Here is a 16,447-nt window from a genome sequence, read left to right as displayed (position 1 = left end):
CACATTTAGCTTTAGTAGGAAGTAAATCCCGTCAAAGCCTACAATTCCCGAAATGCATTGCGAAGATAGCCGGAAATGTAAGGAGGCAGTCAGCTGACTGTGTTGTTGAATAGTTTTTGACTCTTTAAACGCAGTCGTTTAGTCATTTAAGTTTAGGCTTGTTTGCATTGTTATATGTTAGTGAGTTGCTAGCTATGTTACGACCAAAGGCATTAACGCAGGTTCTCAGCCAGGCGAACACAAACGGAGTCCAGAGCACACTGTGAGTACATTTAGCTAGCTCGCGACATGCTAATCATTATTACTACCTGAGTTAATTTGTTTTATTGACGTTGTACGAGTCCCGTCAACATATTGTTCTAGTGTTAAGTATTATATTGATAAACAGATCATATCCCCATAGCAGGTAAAACAATCTTAGTTATTAACCAATATGTATTTTTCATTAGCAAATTGCTATGTTATATTTAAGCATCTCTGTAGTGTGGAAACCTTACATCTAAATTATAGGGCTGTAATCAACTGAGTAATGTTAACTCATTGTTGTTCTCGATCGTAGTCACTGTGTATATAAAACGTCAGAAAATAGACGACCATGATGTTATAATTTGAAAGGTGACATTTACAATTCCCTTTAAATCACAACGATGTAATATCCCATCACAAAGAAAAACCTTACATTGGCACAGATGAGGAGCTGTTATTGCTATTTTGTAAATGTATTTAAAATATTTTTTTATAATCAAAACATTTCCTTATCAGTTTTTTGTTATCCATCAGTTTCAGTTCACCATTTACTGCATTTCTACAGATTCCTTTGATTTTTTGTTCTTATTTATTATAAACACAGCCATTGTTTTTGTAATTGGCATTCAAACTGACATAGTTCAGCCATTTTAGTCTACTTCATATGCGTTATACACTATGGTAAATAATAATAATAATAATAATAATAATAATAATAATAATACATTCAATGTAGGCTATATAGCGCTTTTCCTGATGCTCAAAGCACTTTACAAGCAAGTAAAGAAGACAAATATATATATTTATATTCAAATAGTGAACCACGTTGGATAGCTTGATAGAGATAGTTTGAGTACATCTATACACTGAGAGTCTATGCTAAAGCTTTTTAACATGTTCGTCTTCTCGATACTGAAACTTTCAACTCTACCTTTTCTCCAGCTTACTGAATAATGAAGGATCACTCCTGGCCTACTCTGGGTACGGAGATACTGACGCACGGGTGACAGCTGCCATTGCTAGCAACATCTGGGCGGCCTACGACAAGAATGGCCACCAAGCCTTTAACGAAGACAAACTGAAATTCATTCTCATGGATTGTATGGTAAGACATTATTTTTTAGGTATGTCATGAATTTGTGTGATATGAATAGTTTATATATAGGGACTCATTTTCACTTACTGTTTTGTCTCAGGAGGGGAGAGTGGCCATCACCCGTGTCGCCAACCTGCTACTGTGTATGTACGCCAAAGAGACGGTGGGTTTTGGAATGCTTAAAGCCAAGGTGAGTTTTTCTTCAGTCGATGCCAAAATCACATAATGTTTCCCTATACAACCAATGTCCTGCCTTTACTACCATGGAATTAGTTGTACTGGCCAATATCATTTATATAATCCCTGTTATACAAATGATATTGAAGGTACTCTTCCTCCATCATGTCATAGTCAATAGTAGTTTATAACTTAATATAGCAACAAGTGAACGTGTTGGACAAAGCTGCCCATGGGATATGTAAAGATGGAGTTTTGCAAGCCCCATACCCATGTGTACCCTCATCCTTTTAAATAGAAACATGATGGGTTTCTGCAGCGTTAATGTTGATCCCGGAGAAGAAGCATTGTCATATAGAGGAAGCAGGGTTCGTACGGGTGCTGGAAATCCTTGAAAATGCTTGAAATGTTATGAGGTGTTTTCAAGGTTTGAAAAGTGCTTGAATTTTGGATAAAGTGCTTGAAATTGTAAATGCTTTACTTCACTTTTTAGATTAAAAGAAAATAAAGAGTCGGAGCGCGCTTAATTGCCTCGCTTTTACATAGAACAGCTCCGCTCCGGCCTTCCTGCGCTATGTGACCTGGCCATTCTGAGGGAGTGATAGATAACAGAATGCCAGGAGGTTGTAGTTTCAACGAGCGTTGGCTAGCAGAAGACAAATACAAGCCATGGCTAAGATGAGGGTCAAACCCACCAGTAGCCTCCTGCAAAGTTTTCAAAAAAATTCAGTTGTCCACGATGGGAGAGTCTGCGCTGACGAGCCACATGAAAGGTACGCTGTAGTAGAGCATTTTGGATTAGGCTAACGTTGCATGTTAAGTTTTTTTAAGCAAACGTTAGCAAGCTGAATAGCGAACTCGATGAGGGATAATAATAATAATTGCAGGGGACAATCATTTCAGAGGAGCGTTAATATGTGCGTTACAGTCGCCATCCTGTGGTGTTCAGAGGATGAAGCACTCGCTTGTAATTCAACCCAGTCTCACAGCATTTCGTGTTATCGTCACAAAATATAATCTATTGATTCGACACAGAGCGATTTTAAAAGCAATGTATTTCTACTGGTAGTATGTTTTCGTGCCTAAACCAAATATGACTTGCTCTATCGAATTCAGTCACATTGACCCGAAGACACATTTTCGTTAGTATTACTGGTCTGGGGGAAACTCGCGAGTGTGCGTGTTTTTGTGTGTATTGTGTTTGTGCACCGGGGAAACACTCACAAGAAACACCGGCTGTTGTTATGCTTCTAGTATTTAGAAAACCTAAAGCTATACAAGAGCAAAAGTCAGGGAAACTCAGATCATTGTGACAAAGGTTGACATCAGGACACAGGTCAGAACTAGGGCTACATACAATAGAAGGTCTAGGATGAACATGTACATTGCCCGATATCATCTGAAGTAATACAATCAGAGCACGGCCAAGAGCTAGCAGTGAGTCACAATGCCTAGTTTGTTTTATGCGCACATTGACAGTGGAATGTAACGTAATCATCTTGTGTAGAGACCTCATAATCACACATGGTAGTAGTGGCGGTTTGCATTTGTTATGCGCAGGAGGGGGTAGGGAGGCGGCGAATAACGCAAGGAAAAAGCAGTACAGTTTGGGATTAGCCATTGTTAGTCCAGTGAAGGTACTCACGCAGAGGTCAACAGTCCTTGGTTGTCCAAGTCCTTGGTTGTTTATAGCATAAAGCACATCTGATTTAATGTGAGGTAGGGAAATAATCATTTGAGTATAAGTATGTGTATATAAATATGTAATTCATAACAGCTGTAAGATGCTTGAAAATGCACCTTGAAAATGCTTGAAAAGTGCTTGAATTTGACTTTGGATAAGGTGTAAGAACCCTGAGGAAGCCATATACTACAGCTTGTTTGTTACACTACAACACATAAGGCAAAGGCTTCAAGTAGTTCAGCATAACTTGTCAATCTGAATGCAGCCTTTGTCAGAATTGTTCTGTGTATGTTGTGTTTACAGGCAGAAGCTCTGGTGCTGTACCTGGAGGAACCATTAACACAAGTAGCAGCATCCTAGTGGAGATGTGACTGAAGCTCTGCCTGTTGCCTATGTGTGCATGGGGAAAAGACATCATGTGACCCAGACATTTCATGGACTACTGTAACATTCTGTGTACATGCACATATCTATGAGTGTTTGTGGGAGTGTGTGTGTTGGAGTGAGGGGGGTTAGTGTGTTTATATTCATGGTATTGAAACTATTAAGTTGTATTGAGTTTCTATTGATTTGCCCAGCTTTATGACTCTTGTGCTCATCTAATTGTCTGTTCTGAAAGTCCACATGAATTTTTAATAGTAAGTGTAAGTGTACAACTGCTGAAATGATCCGATCCACTGTTCCTACGGTTGATTCATTCATTTGCAGGTTAAGCTCAGGCAACTAAGCAGAAAATGTAAAACTTTGAACCCTGTCGGTGGAGTCAAATGGTTTCTGAAAACGTTCAGGACAATGCAGTTGATTTTTATTCATTTTGTTTTGTTTCAAAGCTATCAAATAAACAACTTTTGGTTTCATATTCGCTTTTTTATCTTCATTCTCTGCACTGGTGCTTGGTGTGAGTGCTACTCTTTTGGATGAATTTAAAGCTAAAATATCAGGTCTACCTGGATTTTTAGAATAAGGATTTGAAAGTTGACAAAGTTGAAGTTTTCTTTGGTACAAATTAAATGGAAATGTTTTCACTTTCAACAGGGCAACATTGTTAGACACTGACAGAACAAATACAGAGCTAAAAGAGGCCTATAAAGCTTGTATGGCCCTAAACATAAACCTTTAAAACTCCCTACAGTTTGAGTGACCTTGAGCTCTTTGGCAAAGGAGAATTGGAGGAACATGAAAGATGGCTGATTAAATTAATCAAAATAAGTCTCAAAGCCATATACACTTGAAAGAAATGAAGGCTTATTTCAACAAGGCATTTTAAAGGTTAAGGTTAAAAATAAAGTTACCTTATTCAGTGATACTCAATTTACTTTCCACTGGCCACATTCATTCTCTGTGCTTTAAATGTTAATGATGTTCCAGGGTGCATTAACAATGAAAAAAACTTCAAAATAGACTAGAAGATTTAATTCAACATTTTAGAAAATAAATATATGCCCCATGAAAAAAAGTATAAACTGAACTACACAGTACCACCCATGAATGAGGATATTCAGATCCTTAAATGTGTGTTTTTCACAATATGTAGAGATGGTTTGTGTTAATAGTTTATGTTTACGAATCATTCAATCACTTGAGTCATTGCAGGATAGAAGAAGTTACGTTTAATGTTGGTTAAACTCTCAAACAAAAGCCTTTATAACTAAAATGCATTTTTAAATGCAGTAAAGGGACTGTGTCAAGGTTTGTGCCAAACTAATTCCTAGTTAAGTTATGTTAATGAATCAGTTAATTTGAAAATAACATTGATTATGGGCCTTTCAATGTTTAATTATAATATATTTCCCCTATATATCACCCAGTCCTCCTGTCATGTTCAAAACTGGTCCAAGGCAAAGCAAGTTGAGTATCCCTGACTAATTGTTGTTTAAACAGAGAATAGGAACATACCTGGAATTGTTTTTAATAATTATGACAATTATGAAGAACAAATGTGTACTCTTTCTTGACTAAATGAGATGGACATATCAGTCTGAAGATAATATAAGATATTATGTACTTTATTAATCCCAATTTGGGAAAACATTTTGTTGCAGCAGCATAAATAGAAACAAGGCATTGCACATAATAACAAATGAAAAGAGTAGAAATAGACAATTCTAAAATATAAACATCTCAAAATAGAAGGTGCTTTTAGTTATGTGTACTTGCGGTACAATATAATAGACCTACCATTTTCATAGTGGTTTATACTGGGATGTAGTGTATTGCTTCATTTAGTGATGAAGCAATACACTTGCTTCCTGCTTCCTGCATGCATTACTCGTATTGGTCCAGCAGGAGGCACCTGGCAGCCCTCAGCCTTACCTGCCCCACCTGTCCAACCTGCCTGCAGGAAGCCCCGCCCCCTCAGCTGCTGCCCCGCCACTCCCTGACAGGAGCCCCGCCCCCGCAGCACAACAACTTGGATACACTCAGCATGTCTTGTTCAAACAAGCCAGCTTTCTATCACCTCAGATAGGGAAGGGTAGCAGAAGGGCAGAAAACTGGCGACTGGCATTCATGTGTTGAAACATTTCTGCAGCCATTTTTCCTTCCTGAAGCCTGAGGATCTGAGAGGCAGACTGCGGTGAGAGCCAGTGTCGACTTACATCCTGCAGGAGTGTGTGAGTGCTGGAGACACGGCAGTAAACCGAGGGGAGGCAACACTGGATGGACAGAATATGGGGTCAGATGAGGCTTACAACTTTGTCTTTAAGGGTGAGTGCAAGTTCTCCTGCTTACTTGATCCAAACCCCAGATACATCCCTGAAGTTTGAAAGGTTTTATGTTCTGTGATGTTCCTTTGTCCTTTTAAACGATACTTCCCTGTTTATGATTAACCTGGTTGTTTGCATGCTAGGAACAGGGATGTGTGGTGTGGTTACAAAATGCAATAGATATTTAGTAATAAACATTTTACAACCCTATCCGTATAATAAAACGACACATGGTAAAACACAGATAATACAGCTATACGCCTAAACTTGTATATGTACAGTTCAGTCAGCTGATTAGATGGTGTATGTTGATGTTTGGCAAGTTTTAATGTCAGTTTTATTACTACAAAGTTGAATTGTACTACAATCACATTGCAGGTTCAGAATTTTCTGTGGGAGTACATTGGAAGCATGCATAGTACACCGCATTTAGTTCAAACCAGGATGTGTACTTAAAATCCTGTTTATTGGCAACAGTACAATGTTGTAACATAGAGTTTCTATTTTAACACCCTGTGTCACAGCAAAGAAACATAGTTCATCACTCGTAAAAGATAACACATCCAGTTTGTAACAGTGTTCTTTGATAAGAAGCAGCTGCTCCCACTCACTTTATTCATTCTGCACTAAACCTTCATAGCACTGTAATAATTTATTATATGCAGCTTGGTAAGGTACCAGATGGCTCTTAGCAGATATAAGTGAACGTTTCAGAGAGGTGATTTGGGTACAAACTGCCATGCTGATAAAAGGCACTGCAGGTGAATGTGAAATCCAAATAATCGGTATCCTAAACATCAAACAGCATCACATGCACTGGTCCCACTGCAACATTAGCAATAGCTTAAGAATCATAAAAGAGTTTGATATCATTTCCTGTCTGTCTCTATTGTCAAAGCTATCAGAAATGGCCAATTATAATCTTTTCAATGGTAAACCTGCACATATGAGTTAACTTATCTTTTAGTTGATAGACAGAAAAAAAACGTGTGCAACTATTTAGTTTAATAGTCCAAAAGTGGCACAATATGCTGTGTTCTGCCTCTCATCAAAGATATTGCTGGCTTGTTCTTGTTTTATAACATAGTAACCTGCATATCTCTGGGACATTTATAGACATCACCTTGGACTTGGATGGACATGTTTCACTAATATCTGACATTTTAACGACCCAACAATTAATCAATTAATCTAGAAAACAATTGGCAGATGTTTTGATTCTTTCTGTCTCGCAGGAGCAGAGGATTAGCATGTGGTTGAGCTGAACAGTCAAACTCAGTCCAGTCCAAGAGTGGCAGTCCCTTTCTAGACTCTATGTATAGGCCTATGTGTAATCTGCACCTGGTAATGATGACAATCTCTCAGCACTTTTTTATAAAAGTAAGGGGAAGTAGCCTACAGTCAGTACGACATATAACACCCTTTACTCTGGTTTAGTTAAAAAGGAACAAAAAAGATAACTTCATATTTAAAAAATGTGGGAAACATGCTTTTTTGCTGTCTTACTGAAGGTTACACAAGAAGATTATGTTTTTACAGTAAATATAAAGCAGTAGTTTAGTTTAGTTTAGCATAAAAACTGGCTCTATCCAAAGATGGCAAAATGTACCTTCGAGCACCGTTAAAGATTACTACCATTTAACACATTAAGTCCAATTTGTTTAATCTGTGCAAAGACTTGAGTGTTAAATTAACAACGCATGCCTTTAAAGAGCCTTACAGTATGTGCTGGACGTTGCTACATATCCCCCAGTCTCCAGTGTTGGCTAAGCTAAGCTAACTGCCTGTGGGTTGTGGAGTCTTATATTTATCATACAGGAGGGTTTTGATTTTCTCTAGTTAACACTTAAAAGCAAAGAAAATAAGCATAGCCTATTACCCAAACGAATAAACTGTTCTTTTAATGTGGAAAAAAAAATAAAAAAAAGAATGGATGCAGTAACGGTGGAGCTGGAAAATGAAACTGCATTTCTTTTCAATGCTGCAGTTCTCCTTCGTAGTGTGTGGTATGTTATCTTGCTGGTTTTCATTCCCCCAGTGATTCACAGAAAGCTCAGAGAACTAATCAGTTAAATCAGATTACATGCTCTTGTGCTCCTATATACTGTACATGGCAACATTGCGGAAGAAATTTAATTATTATCACTTCACAACAACTAAAGAGAATCAGTTGCAAAAATTACATTTAAAGACGTAAAATATAGGGCAGAAGTTAAAATAAATCGAAAAACATATAACTCTATTGCATATACAATCATATTATCTTGTGTCAGACACAGTAATGGACAAATAAATAAAATAATATAAACAGATGGATAATAAGTGCATATTCATAATCAGATGTAATAAACATAGCAATGTAAGCAGTTGTAAAACAGTAAATAAAAGTAAGCCTATACAAAGGTTAAGGGACAGTGATACAGTAAGGACGATGCAGGAGTGAGTTTATTTTATGCAAAGGTTTTTTAGTTTTGCCAACCACTCAACATTTGTATATAATGAGATAACTGGGCATTTCTAAAGAAAAGATAAGAAACAATACCATAATGAATATTTTTGAACACTTGAATATATGTGAATATTGTCGAGACATGAAACCTTGTTGTTGATTCTATTCCTTAATCACATTTCCACCAGGACTTCAGTGCAGTTCTGTTACATTACCTGTCCTGCAGGTCATTCAAATCAAAACAAAAGGAAAGGTTAATCCTCCCTGCGTTGCATCAAGTGCTTCCAAGTTTTCTCAGAATCAACAAACCAGGCTTGAAGGCCTCTTGTCCTGCATCGCCATAGAAACCAGTGGTTGGTATAGTTTGCATAAGAAGTTACTGAGTAGTGGAGGAGAGGAGGGGGAGAGCAGCTTTCTCACCTCACCCGCTGAGAGAAAGAACAGTTGTGGTCTGGCTGCAGATAGAACAATTACCTTAAACAAGCAAGAGTAGAACAACTTGTAAAACATTCTTTGCCACAATTGCAGACTTCAGGTTAGACATACTGTAAATCAAGCACTGAGGCCGAGTCAAGTCAGAAGGTGGTTAGGAAAATATTTTTGTATCTGTTGTTGTTTGACAGGTGAATAGTAAACTAGTGACAGGTTGTTTATTTTAAGGAATTGTTAGTTCAGGGTGGCTTGGAAAGTTGAAGTCAAAGTTCCTTTTGGACTTTCGAAAGGAACACGGTTAAAAGACAGTCTCACTATTAGGTCAATTAAGTTACTGTTCTGGCACTTTACCTCAGATAACATGACCTTCATCAGTAAAAATGGTGTGGCTGATAATGTGTTTCAAAGCATGTAAACATTATGATGGGTCTTGGTGTAAGATTGCTCTCAAACAGCCATTTATTCAGGGAATGTACAACCATTTCAGATCCTCCATCCATTGAAATGGATATTATTCTATTGGATGTTGTTTTTCTAGGATGTATAGTAGTAGTTATAACGAGTCAGATACAAAATATAAATGCAATATGTTTTGGAAGTATCACTTCATTCATTGATATGATATATAACTAGTCCTGATAGACCAATAGTCAGAAGGCTATGTATTTATTGTAATTTTGAGTTAGGCGTTTTGTTGTCAAGCTCAGAAAAGGAGAAAAAAAACACAAATATTTTGAAGACTATTGATTTATAAGCGCATTTAGAGTAGTAATACAGCATTACAATATTTGTTTTGTGTTTGCAACATGATTGGGTTGTGTAAAACAACCTTTTGAGCAAATAATCCATTGCTAAGAGCCTGGATTTGAAATCATTAAGTAAAAGTACAAAAGGCTAAAGCTAAATGTACTCTTGTGCAGAATATGTAAGAATCAATTATCAACACTCTTAGGTTAAATACAAATCCCCCTACCAGCACCAATGTGGCTCACTAATTAACATGTTATATCTTATTTGTTTCATCTGTATTAAAGGACAATGTGTGGTGTAATTTAGCTTAAACACTTGAAACAACTAGCCTCGCCCTGTTTAATTCCAAAAGCTTGTGACATAAAACTCCCAGTTAAACCTTATTTGAACCTTTTGGACAGAGATGGACTAGCTGTTTCCCCCTGCTTCCCGTATTTATGCTAAGCAACATGTTTAGTGTACAAACATATTGATAGTGGTATCACTATTCTGAAAATAATTTAAAGCATATTTTCCAAAATGTCTCCATAATCCCATCAAACCCTAACTCTATACTTAATGGCTGTCGAGATGTCACAAGAAGTAGGATTATTATCTCTAAATTCATCAGCTCACACCCTGAGCAATAAGCTGTGACTGTGTCTTATTCAGTTGTGCAGTGATCCCAGTGCTATGTGTTCACAGTGTGGTCATAATCTCCCATTCTGTGCCAATTAGGCCAAGCCTTTTTTCTTTTCGAGTCAACCACTAGCAACTGAAACCCAAACATTAGTCACTGAAACGCACAGAGGGGGTTTCTGTGTTATTTCCCGTCCTTTTTGCCCAGTAGGTCGGTTCTTCTGACCAAGATAAAAGGCAGTGGCAGCAAAACTTGTTCTTCCTGATTTGGAATCACCTTACACTCAGAGACTGTTTTATTTCCTGAAACAAAGGTTTACTTGTGAGAGGTTTTTACCTTAAAAGTTTTCAGTCTTTCCGAGAGGGAAGTATGTCCTCCCCCTTTAGGAAAGTTCATAAATGTTTTGCTAAAATAGCTTTCTAAAACATCAGTAACTCACACCACGAGTGATGCATGACTGATAGTTGTGCTGCACAGCTTCAATTATACTCTTAGCCAACTTAAAGGAAATTACAGGCAAATGCAGACATCCCTGGTGAAAGAAAACTACATGAAATCTTCCAAATATCGATTGTAAAATCCACATCTCTGCCCCAATGAGTGAAGGTTTTAATTTGGCTTGTACTCTCCTTCCTTTACTTGGCATCTTCACTCTTTAGTGTGAAAATAAAAAGATAAACCAAAAAAGATTCACCATATTTTAGAATTTGGCATCTCACCAATGCATGCTGGGATAGCCTACAGCCCCACATGATCCTCGGTTATCTCCTCACCAATCAATAATCTGGTGTAGTCTCTTTCAGGCCAACAAACCACATTGTTCTCCAGTACTTTACTCAACATGCCTTCTCATTGCATTATTTGCGCTGCATGCTTAAAACCATTAACCTATTTACAATGAGGGTGTGGTGCTATTTTTTATTTGTATTAAATAGGACTTGTCTTAGACAGGTAATAATTAAGATTTATGGAACAACAAAAAAAGGCACGCCTAAAAGACTGTAAAGGAGGAGCTGGAAAAACTTCTATCCAAGAAATACAAGGTTTGGTATGCAACAACCAAACTATTCAATAGAGATACTCTAGGAGGTATACATATTTCACTGTTGACATGCAGTATGTATCTGTTTGGTTTATTTGTACATTTGAATGTGTAATACTTGTGGACATGCTGCTGTGCGAATATCATTTCCCAAACCGGGCTGCACAAAAGTATCTTATATCTCTTATCAAACCCAAATATCTCAAAAGGAAAAAACTTGTGTTCACTCTGTGTTCTCTGTTTTCTGTCCTCCGCAGTGGTTCTAATAGGAGAATCTGGTGTAGGAAAGAGCAATCTGCTGTCCCGCTTCACCAAAAACGAGTTCAACCATGACAGCCGAACAACCATCGGGGTGGAGTTCAGCACGCGCACCGTCCAGCTCAGCGGCTTCACCATCAAGGCCCAGATCTGGGACACGGCCGGGCTGGAGCGATACCGTGCCATCACTTCTGCGTGAGTGTCAAGACCCTCACAGCTCTCATAGATCCATTAGTGTATACATGTTTACTCCTCCACACACACACACTGTAGATAATAGTTTTTTATTATTACAAATATCATCATGTCTGTGTATTGTTGCCCAAATATGAGTCCGATAGCCCTTTATTTATGCTGTAACACGTCTTGTGGTTGTATTATTTCAGGATATTTCATGTCAGTAAAGTCATTAACATATTTGTGTAATTAACAATGATATCTAGCTGCATTCATGGTTTTTTTAATATTTCATTTTTGAGTTTTCAAAATGACAAAAATGATTAATTCTAAAGATGTAATAAAACCACACACGAAAGATAACAACGAAGTAAATACTTATAATAATGATAATTGCATATATTATAAAAGCACACAATTCTTATATTAGCAGCATTAATATGTAGTACACAGTGCCTGTATGCCCCATTTAGGCTGTGTGGCAAACAGGTACTGTAGAGAGACAACATTTAATCTGAAGCTATACCCAGTTAGTTTATGTTAGCTTGGCTTAAAGACTGAAGGGAAACCGCTAGACTCAGTATAGCCACAGTCATCATTGGCAAACTGGTTTTTGCACCACTGCTTAATTCATTATTGGAAACAATAGGCTAATGCAACAGGGAGTAACTAAGCCTAAATGTTTTTATAACGCAACTTTCAGTAACATCATATAGCCTATGCATTTCCCTTACAGGTTTAGTCATTACTAAATTAGCATACATATACGTTATGCTAGCAGATGTACTGCTTTGAAAATTGCACTTCTTTTCATTACATTACATGTTACTTGTTAGACGCTTTTATCCAAAGTGACTTACATACTCAATACTGTGGGCAATCCCCACAGGAGCAATTTGGGGTGAAGTGTCTTGCCCAGCGACATGCTGACTGCAATGGGTTTGAACCTGTCCTCCCCTGATACGAACACCAACGCACTAGTCCACTGCGCCACAGCCTGCATTGGCTCCCTCTTTAGAACCAAGCCTACAGATATTCAAAGCAGTTGTGTTTTTTTAGATCAACATTTTCAGTTGCTTTCTTGCTCCACAGTTGTTGTGCAACCTGTATGTCTGCATCCTAAGGTGGTGCTGTTAATGGCCAATACACACGTAAGAACAGGTATTGAGCTTTAATTTCCTCATACATTTCCTGAAAAACAGCCTGCACATTCCTGTCTCCTGCACAGACTGTATATATAAAGGTCTTCTGTCAGTTCCCAACAGGCACAATTGTGTCCAAAAATTGAACTGGTTAGGGCAGAGACCTTTATTTAAATACTTAGCCCAGAGCGGGTCTTTGCTCTATGTGAGTGTGCTCCAGATTCACTATTTGTTTTAATTAAACTAGAAGGATTAACAGTGTGGAATCTGGTTTCAAAACAATAGTCAATTCTGTTAAGACATGGAAAATCGGAGGATATGCTACGCTGCCGGATTAGCTCTTTTCTGACAGCTTGGCTTTTTGGAGTAATTACTTGCCGACTTATTCCAGTGCTCAAATTCTCACTCCCATGGAATTTCCCATTTGTGCTGTAACAAGCAGCTACAACCTATTTAAGCAGAATTAATTATATTGCTGGAATAAGGGATCAGAAATGTAATTGTAAAGAAAGTATTTGATTGGTTCATGACTTTAGAGCAATCGTCAGTCATTACATATTTTAAGTTGACAGCAGAAGAAATTACTCTTCTTAGTGAAGAAAGAACTATGCTTACATTTTCCATTATCAATATTTTGATAGAGCTGAATTTGCTTCAGAAGTTGGTGGAGACCAAAAACAGAGCTGCAATGACTACAAATGTTTGGATTGATTTCATTAGTTGGCCAAAATCCTGACACCAAATGAATAACTAAATATGTTAACATAGCTTCATTTAACTATACAAGCAGCCACGCTGTCTCTAAATGTAGCATAACAGACATAAATGGGGCGAAGCCTGCAAGCTAGGTCAGGCAGTCAACTCGAGCACCAATGATACATTAACACGTGACGCGCCTCGTCCCTCTTACAACCAACCAAACACATTCTCCTAAATCTGCCGCTCTATTTAAGCTGCAAGATCTGCCTGCCTCTGCCTCGCTAATGCTGCTTCTAATAAACATATCAAATGTCCCATGAGGAGTATCTGTAAAGTCGATCTCCTCTGATCAGGTATTACAGAGGAGCTGTTGGAGCCCTGCTGGTCTACGACATCACCAAACACCTCACCTATGAGAGCGTGGAGCGCTGGCTAAAGGAGCTGTATGACCACGCTGACCCCCACATTGTGGTCATGCTGGTGGGCAACAAGACTGACCTGGATTCAGAGAGATCTGTGCCCATCGACGAGGCTAAAGACTATGCCGGTAAAAAGTGTTACCTCTGTGATGAAATTCACTGGATTGTATTTTTATGTTCATTGTTCATAATTAGCTATTGGAAACTAAATGTATTTTGATTCTAGAGAATGTAAATGTGTCTGCTCATCAATCTGTGCAAGTTGTCAATGGGACTCAAGTCAAGTTCACATCGGTGACTCTAAATTCCCCTTTTGTTGATTCTTAATTGTAAATAAAGAGAGAGGACCAGTGATGACCCCAAAATCCCCCATTTATTTGAAGATAATATATTAAAAGATCAACAGTGAAATGTTGTGGTTTTGGGACACTAGATAGAAAACGACAATGACTAACTGACACTGCTTATTTGTGCTATCTAGAAAAGAATGGTCTTTTGTATCTGGAGACGTCTGCATTGGAGTCAACTAACGTGGAGGAAGCATTCAACAATGTCCTACAAGGTAATTTTGCTTCAAGTATTTCACTTTTTCCCACTTAAAAGCTGTTACACACATGTGTGGTTCATGTCCGGATCTGCAGAAGGACAAAGTGAGGCTTATTATTCTACCTTGAATGTATTTCCCTCTCTCTCTTGACCCACCTAAGATATGTAAATGAAGAACTGGATGCACATTTTTTCTCCAACATGCCAGAATAGGGCTCTCCCTATGAGCTTGAATGTAACCTTGGATGAATACCTACATATTCTCAGCTCAAGTAGGTTGGAAGAAGGTCTAGGTCTAGAAGGTTGAAGATGAAATTACATTTGGTGGTCCCATGGCAGCCAGATGAGTCACTGCCTTAGGTAGAAACAATTTGATGTTGGTAATTGATAACTTTTACCAATCAACTTTTCTAGGATCCTGAAGGTCTGGCTTTTTTTTTTATAGTATTATCATATGACTATCTTTCCTCTCAAAGCTTAGGAACACTGCACCATATTTATATTCTAGCCTAATGTAAATGTATAATACCTATACTTTTTCTACCACAGAGATTCACAGGAAGGTGAGCAGTAAAGAAGTGGTCCGGGGCTCCATCAGTGCAGTGTCCTTGAACAGCTCCGTAAAAGAAAACACAGAGGACAAGAAGCCCTGCTGCAGGAACATCTGACCACAATGTCCTCCAGGAGCCAAGGGGCCTCAGGGCGGGTGACCTTCAGCCACAAACCTGTACAAAATCTCAATGAGAGGCAGGGAAACGGCATCTGCGGGTGCCTAAATGAATGGTCCTGGCTTAAGAGACGGTGCTTTGAAATGACTGATTTACATGTTTTACAGGCTGTATGATGTATTCAAAAGATGATTGTAAATGACAGTATAATGGAGACCAACATCAATCCTTGAAGAGTCTCTGCTGACTATTGAGCAAAGGTCAAAAGTAAAACACTTAACCATGTTACCTGCAAGATTATATTTGTATATAATCCATGCACAGAATTGGAGAAACCCAAATACATAATGGTATTTGTAAATGTTAATGACTCATGACTGTTTTATGTTTATTGGTTGGTGATACTATTAGTCTTGGGACAGCGTTATCTCTGTGCCTTTGGTAAAGAATGGTCCAGTGTACTCTCTGCTAAGGTAAATAAGATAGGAAGCGTTGAAGCACCTTTACTTAACATTTAGGGAATTCGACCAGCTCTTATCACTGCTGCCATTTCCAGGTCATTTCAATCCGTCAGGAACCTTCACAAGCAAAAAAAAGGCTTGCTGTCACTGCTGTGTGTGTGCTTGAGCTTATGATTAAGGATGAGAATGTTGAGAAATAAATAATTTATAAAGTCAGCTGGACTACTGTGTGTTATTTGTGTCTGATAATAAGAGAAAGGTGTTTTTCCAGAAGACATTTTGATATGTTTGAATAATAAATAATTAGGATGAAGCTGAAATCCATTTTGCTTTAGTCATGATATTAAGCATATTGGCTCACTATCACGGTGTAATGAGTTACTGGAAACACTAAAACAGATCAATTGTTAGATTTACAAGTAATGCATGTGCTTTTTTTTTTACTGTAACAATTAAAGTTTATGTTGTAATTGAGGCCCTTAAAATTCAAGTAATTATCAAATACTTACAATTGACTACATGATTTAATTCAAGTGAAATTGTAGTTTTCAATGCTTGGCCATTGTCATGTTCTAATCCAGGCCCTTTTTAAACAGTTGTACATGAAATGTTTGGCTGCAGCAGAGGTTCATAACCTTAAAGGAACTCCATAATGAGGTTTATAAATGCTGTAGACTCCAACATATTAAAATGCAAAGATGTTCAAATTAAAAATGAATTAAGACGCACAGTAGCATCTGCGTTTGACAGATTGGGTCAGGGGTAAGTAACCTTTTCAAGCTTGATATTTATTTTTCCTCTGACTGTGCTGCGATAATTAACTGGCCCAATTAATGTTGATAAACTCTGCCAGAATGTTGATGCATGTATTTAATGA

At 37.9% G+C, this 16,447-nt stretch overlaps 2 protein-coding genes across 2 annotated transcripts; both read left to right on the top strand.

Annotated features, from left to right (window-relative positions):
• Positions 1-52: 52 nt before the first annotated feature.
• Positions 53-4,060, top strand: lamtor2 (late endosomal/lysosomal adaptor, MAPK and MTOR activator 2). Its single transcript, XM_079694296.1, has 4 exons — positions 53-262; positions 1,189-1,351; positions 1,443-1,532; positions 3,507-4,060. The coding sequence occupies exons 1-4, from the start codon at positions 195-197 to the stop codon at positions 3,561-3,563; spliced, it is 378 nt and encodes a 125-aa protein (XP_079550422.1). The 5' UTR covers positions 53-194; the 3' UTR covers positions 3,564-4,060.
• A 1,541-nt stretch (positions 4,061-5,601) lies between these two features.
• Positions 5,602-15,786, top strand: rab25b (RAB25, member RAS oncogene family b). Its single transcript, XM_079693657.1, has 5 exons — positions 5,602-5,909; positions 11,458-11,653; positions 13,830-14,023; positions 14,377-14,457; positions 14,991-15,786. The coding sequence occupies exons 1-5, from the start codon at positions 5,873-5,875 to the stop codon at positions 15,107-15,109; spliced, it is 627 nt and encodes a 208-aa protein (XP_079549783.1). The 5' UTR covers positions 5,602-5,872; the 3' UTR covers positions 15,110-15,786.
• The last annotated feature ends 661 nt before the right edge of the window (positions 15,787-16,447 follow it).

Source organism: Notothenia rossii, assembly GCF_949606895.1.
Source record: "Notothenia rossii genome assembly, chromosome: 7".
NCBI classification, from domain to species: domain Eukaryota; kingdom Metazoa; phylum Chordata; class Actinopteri; order Perciformes; family Nototheniidae; genus Notothenia; species Notothenia rossii.
This window is presented reverse-complemented; position numbering and strand designations above follow the sequence as displayed.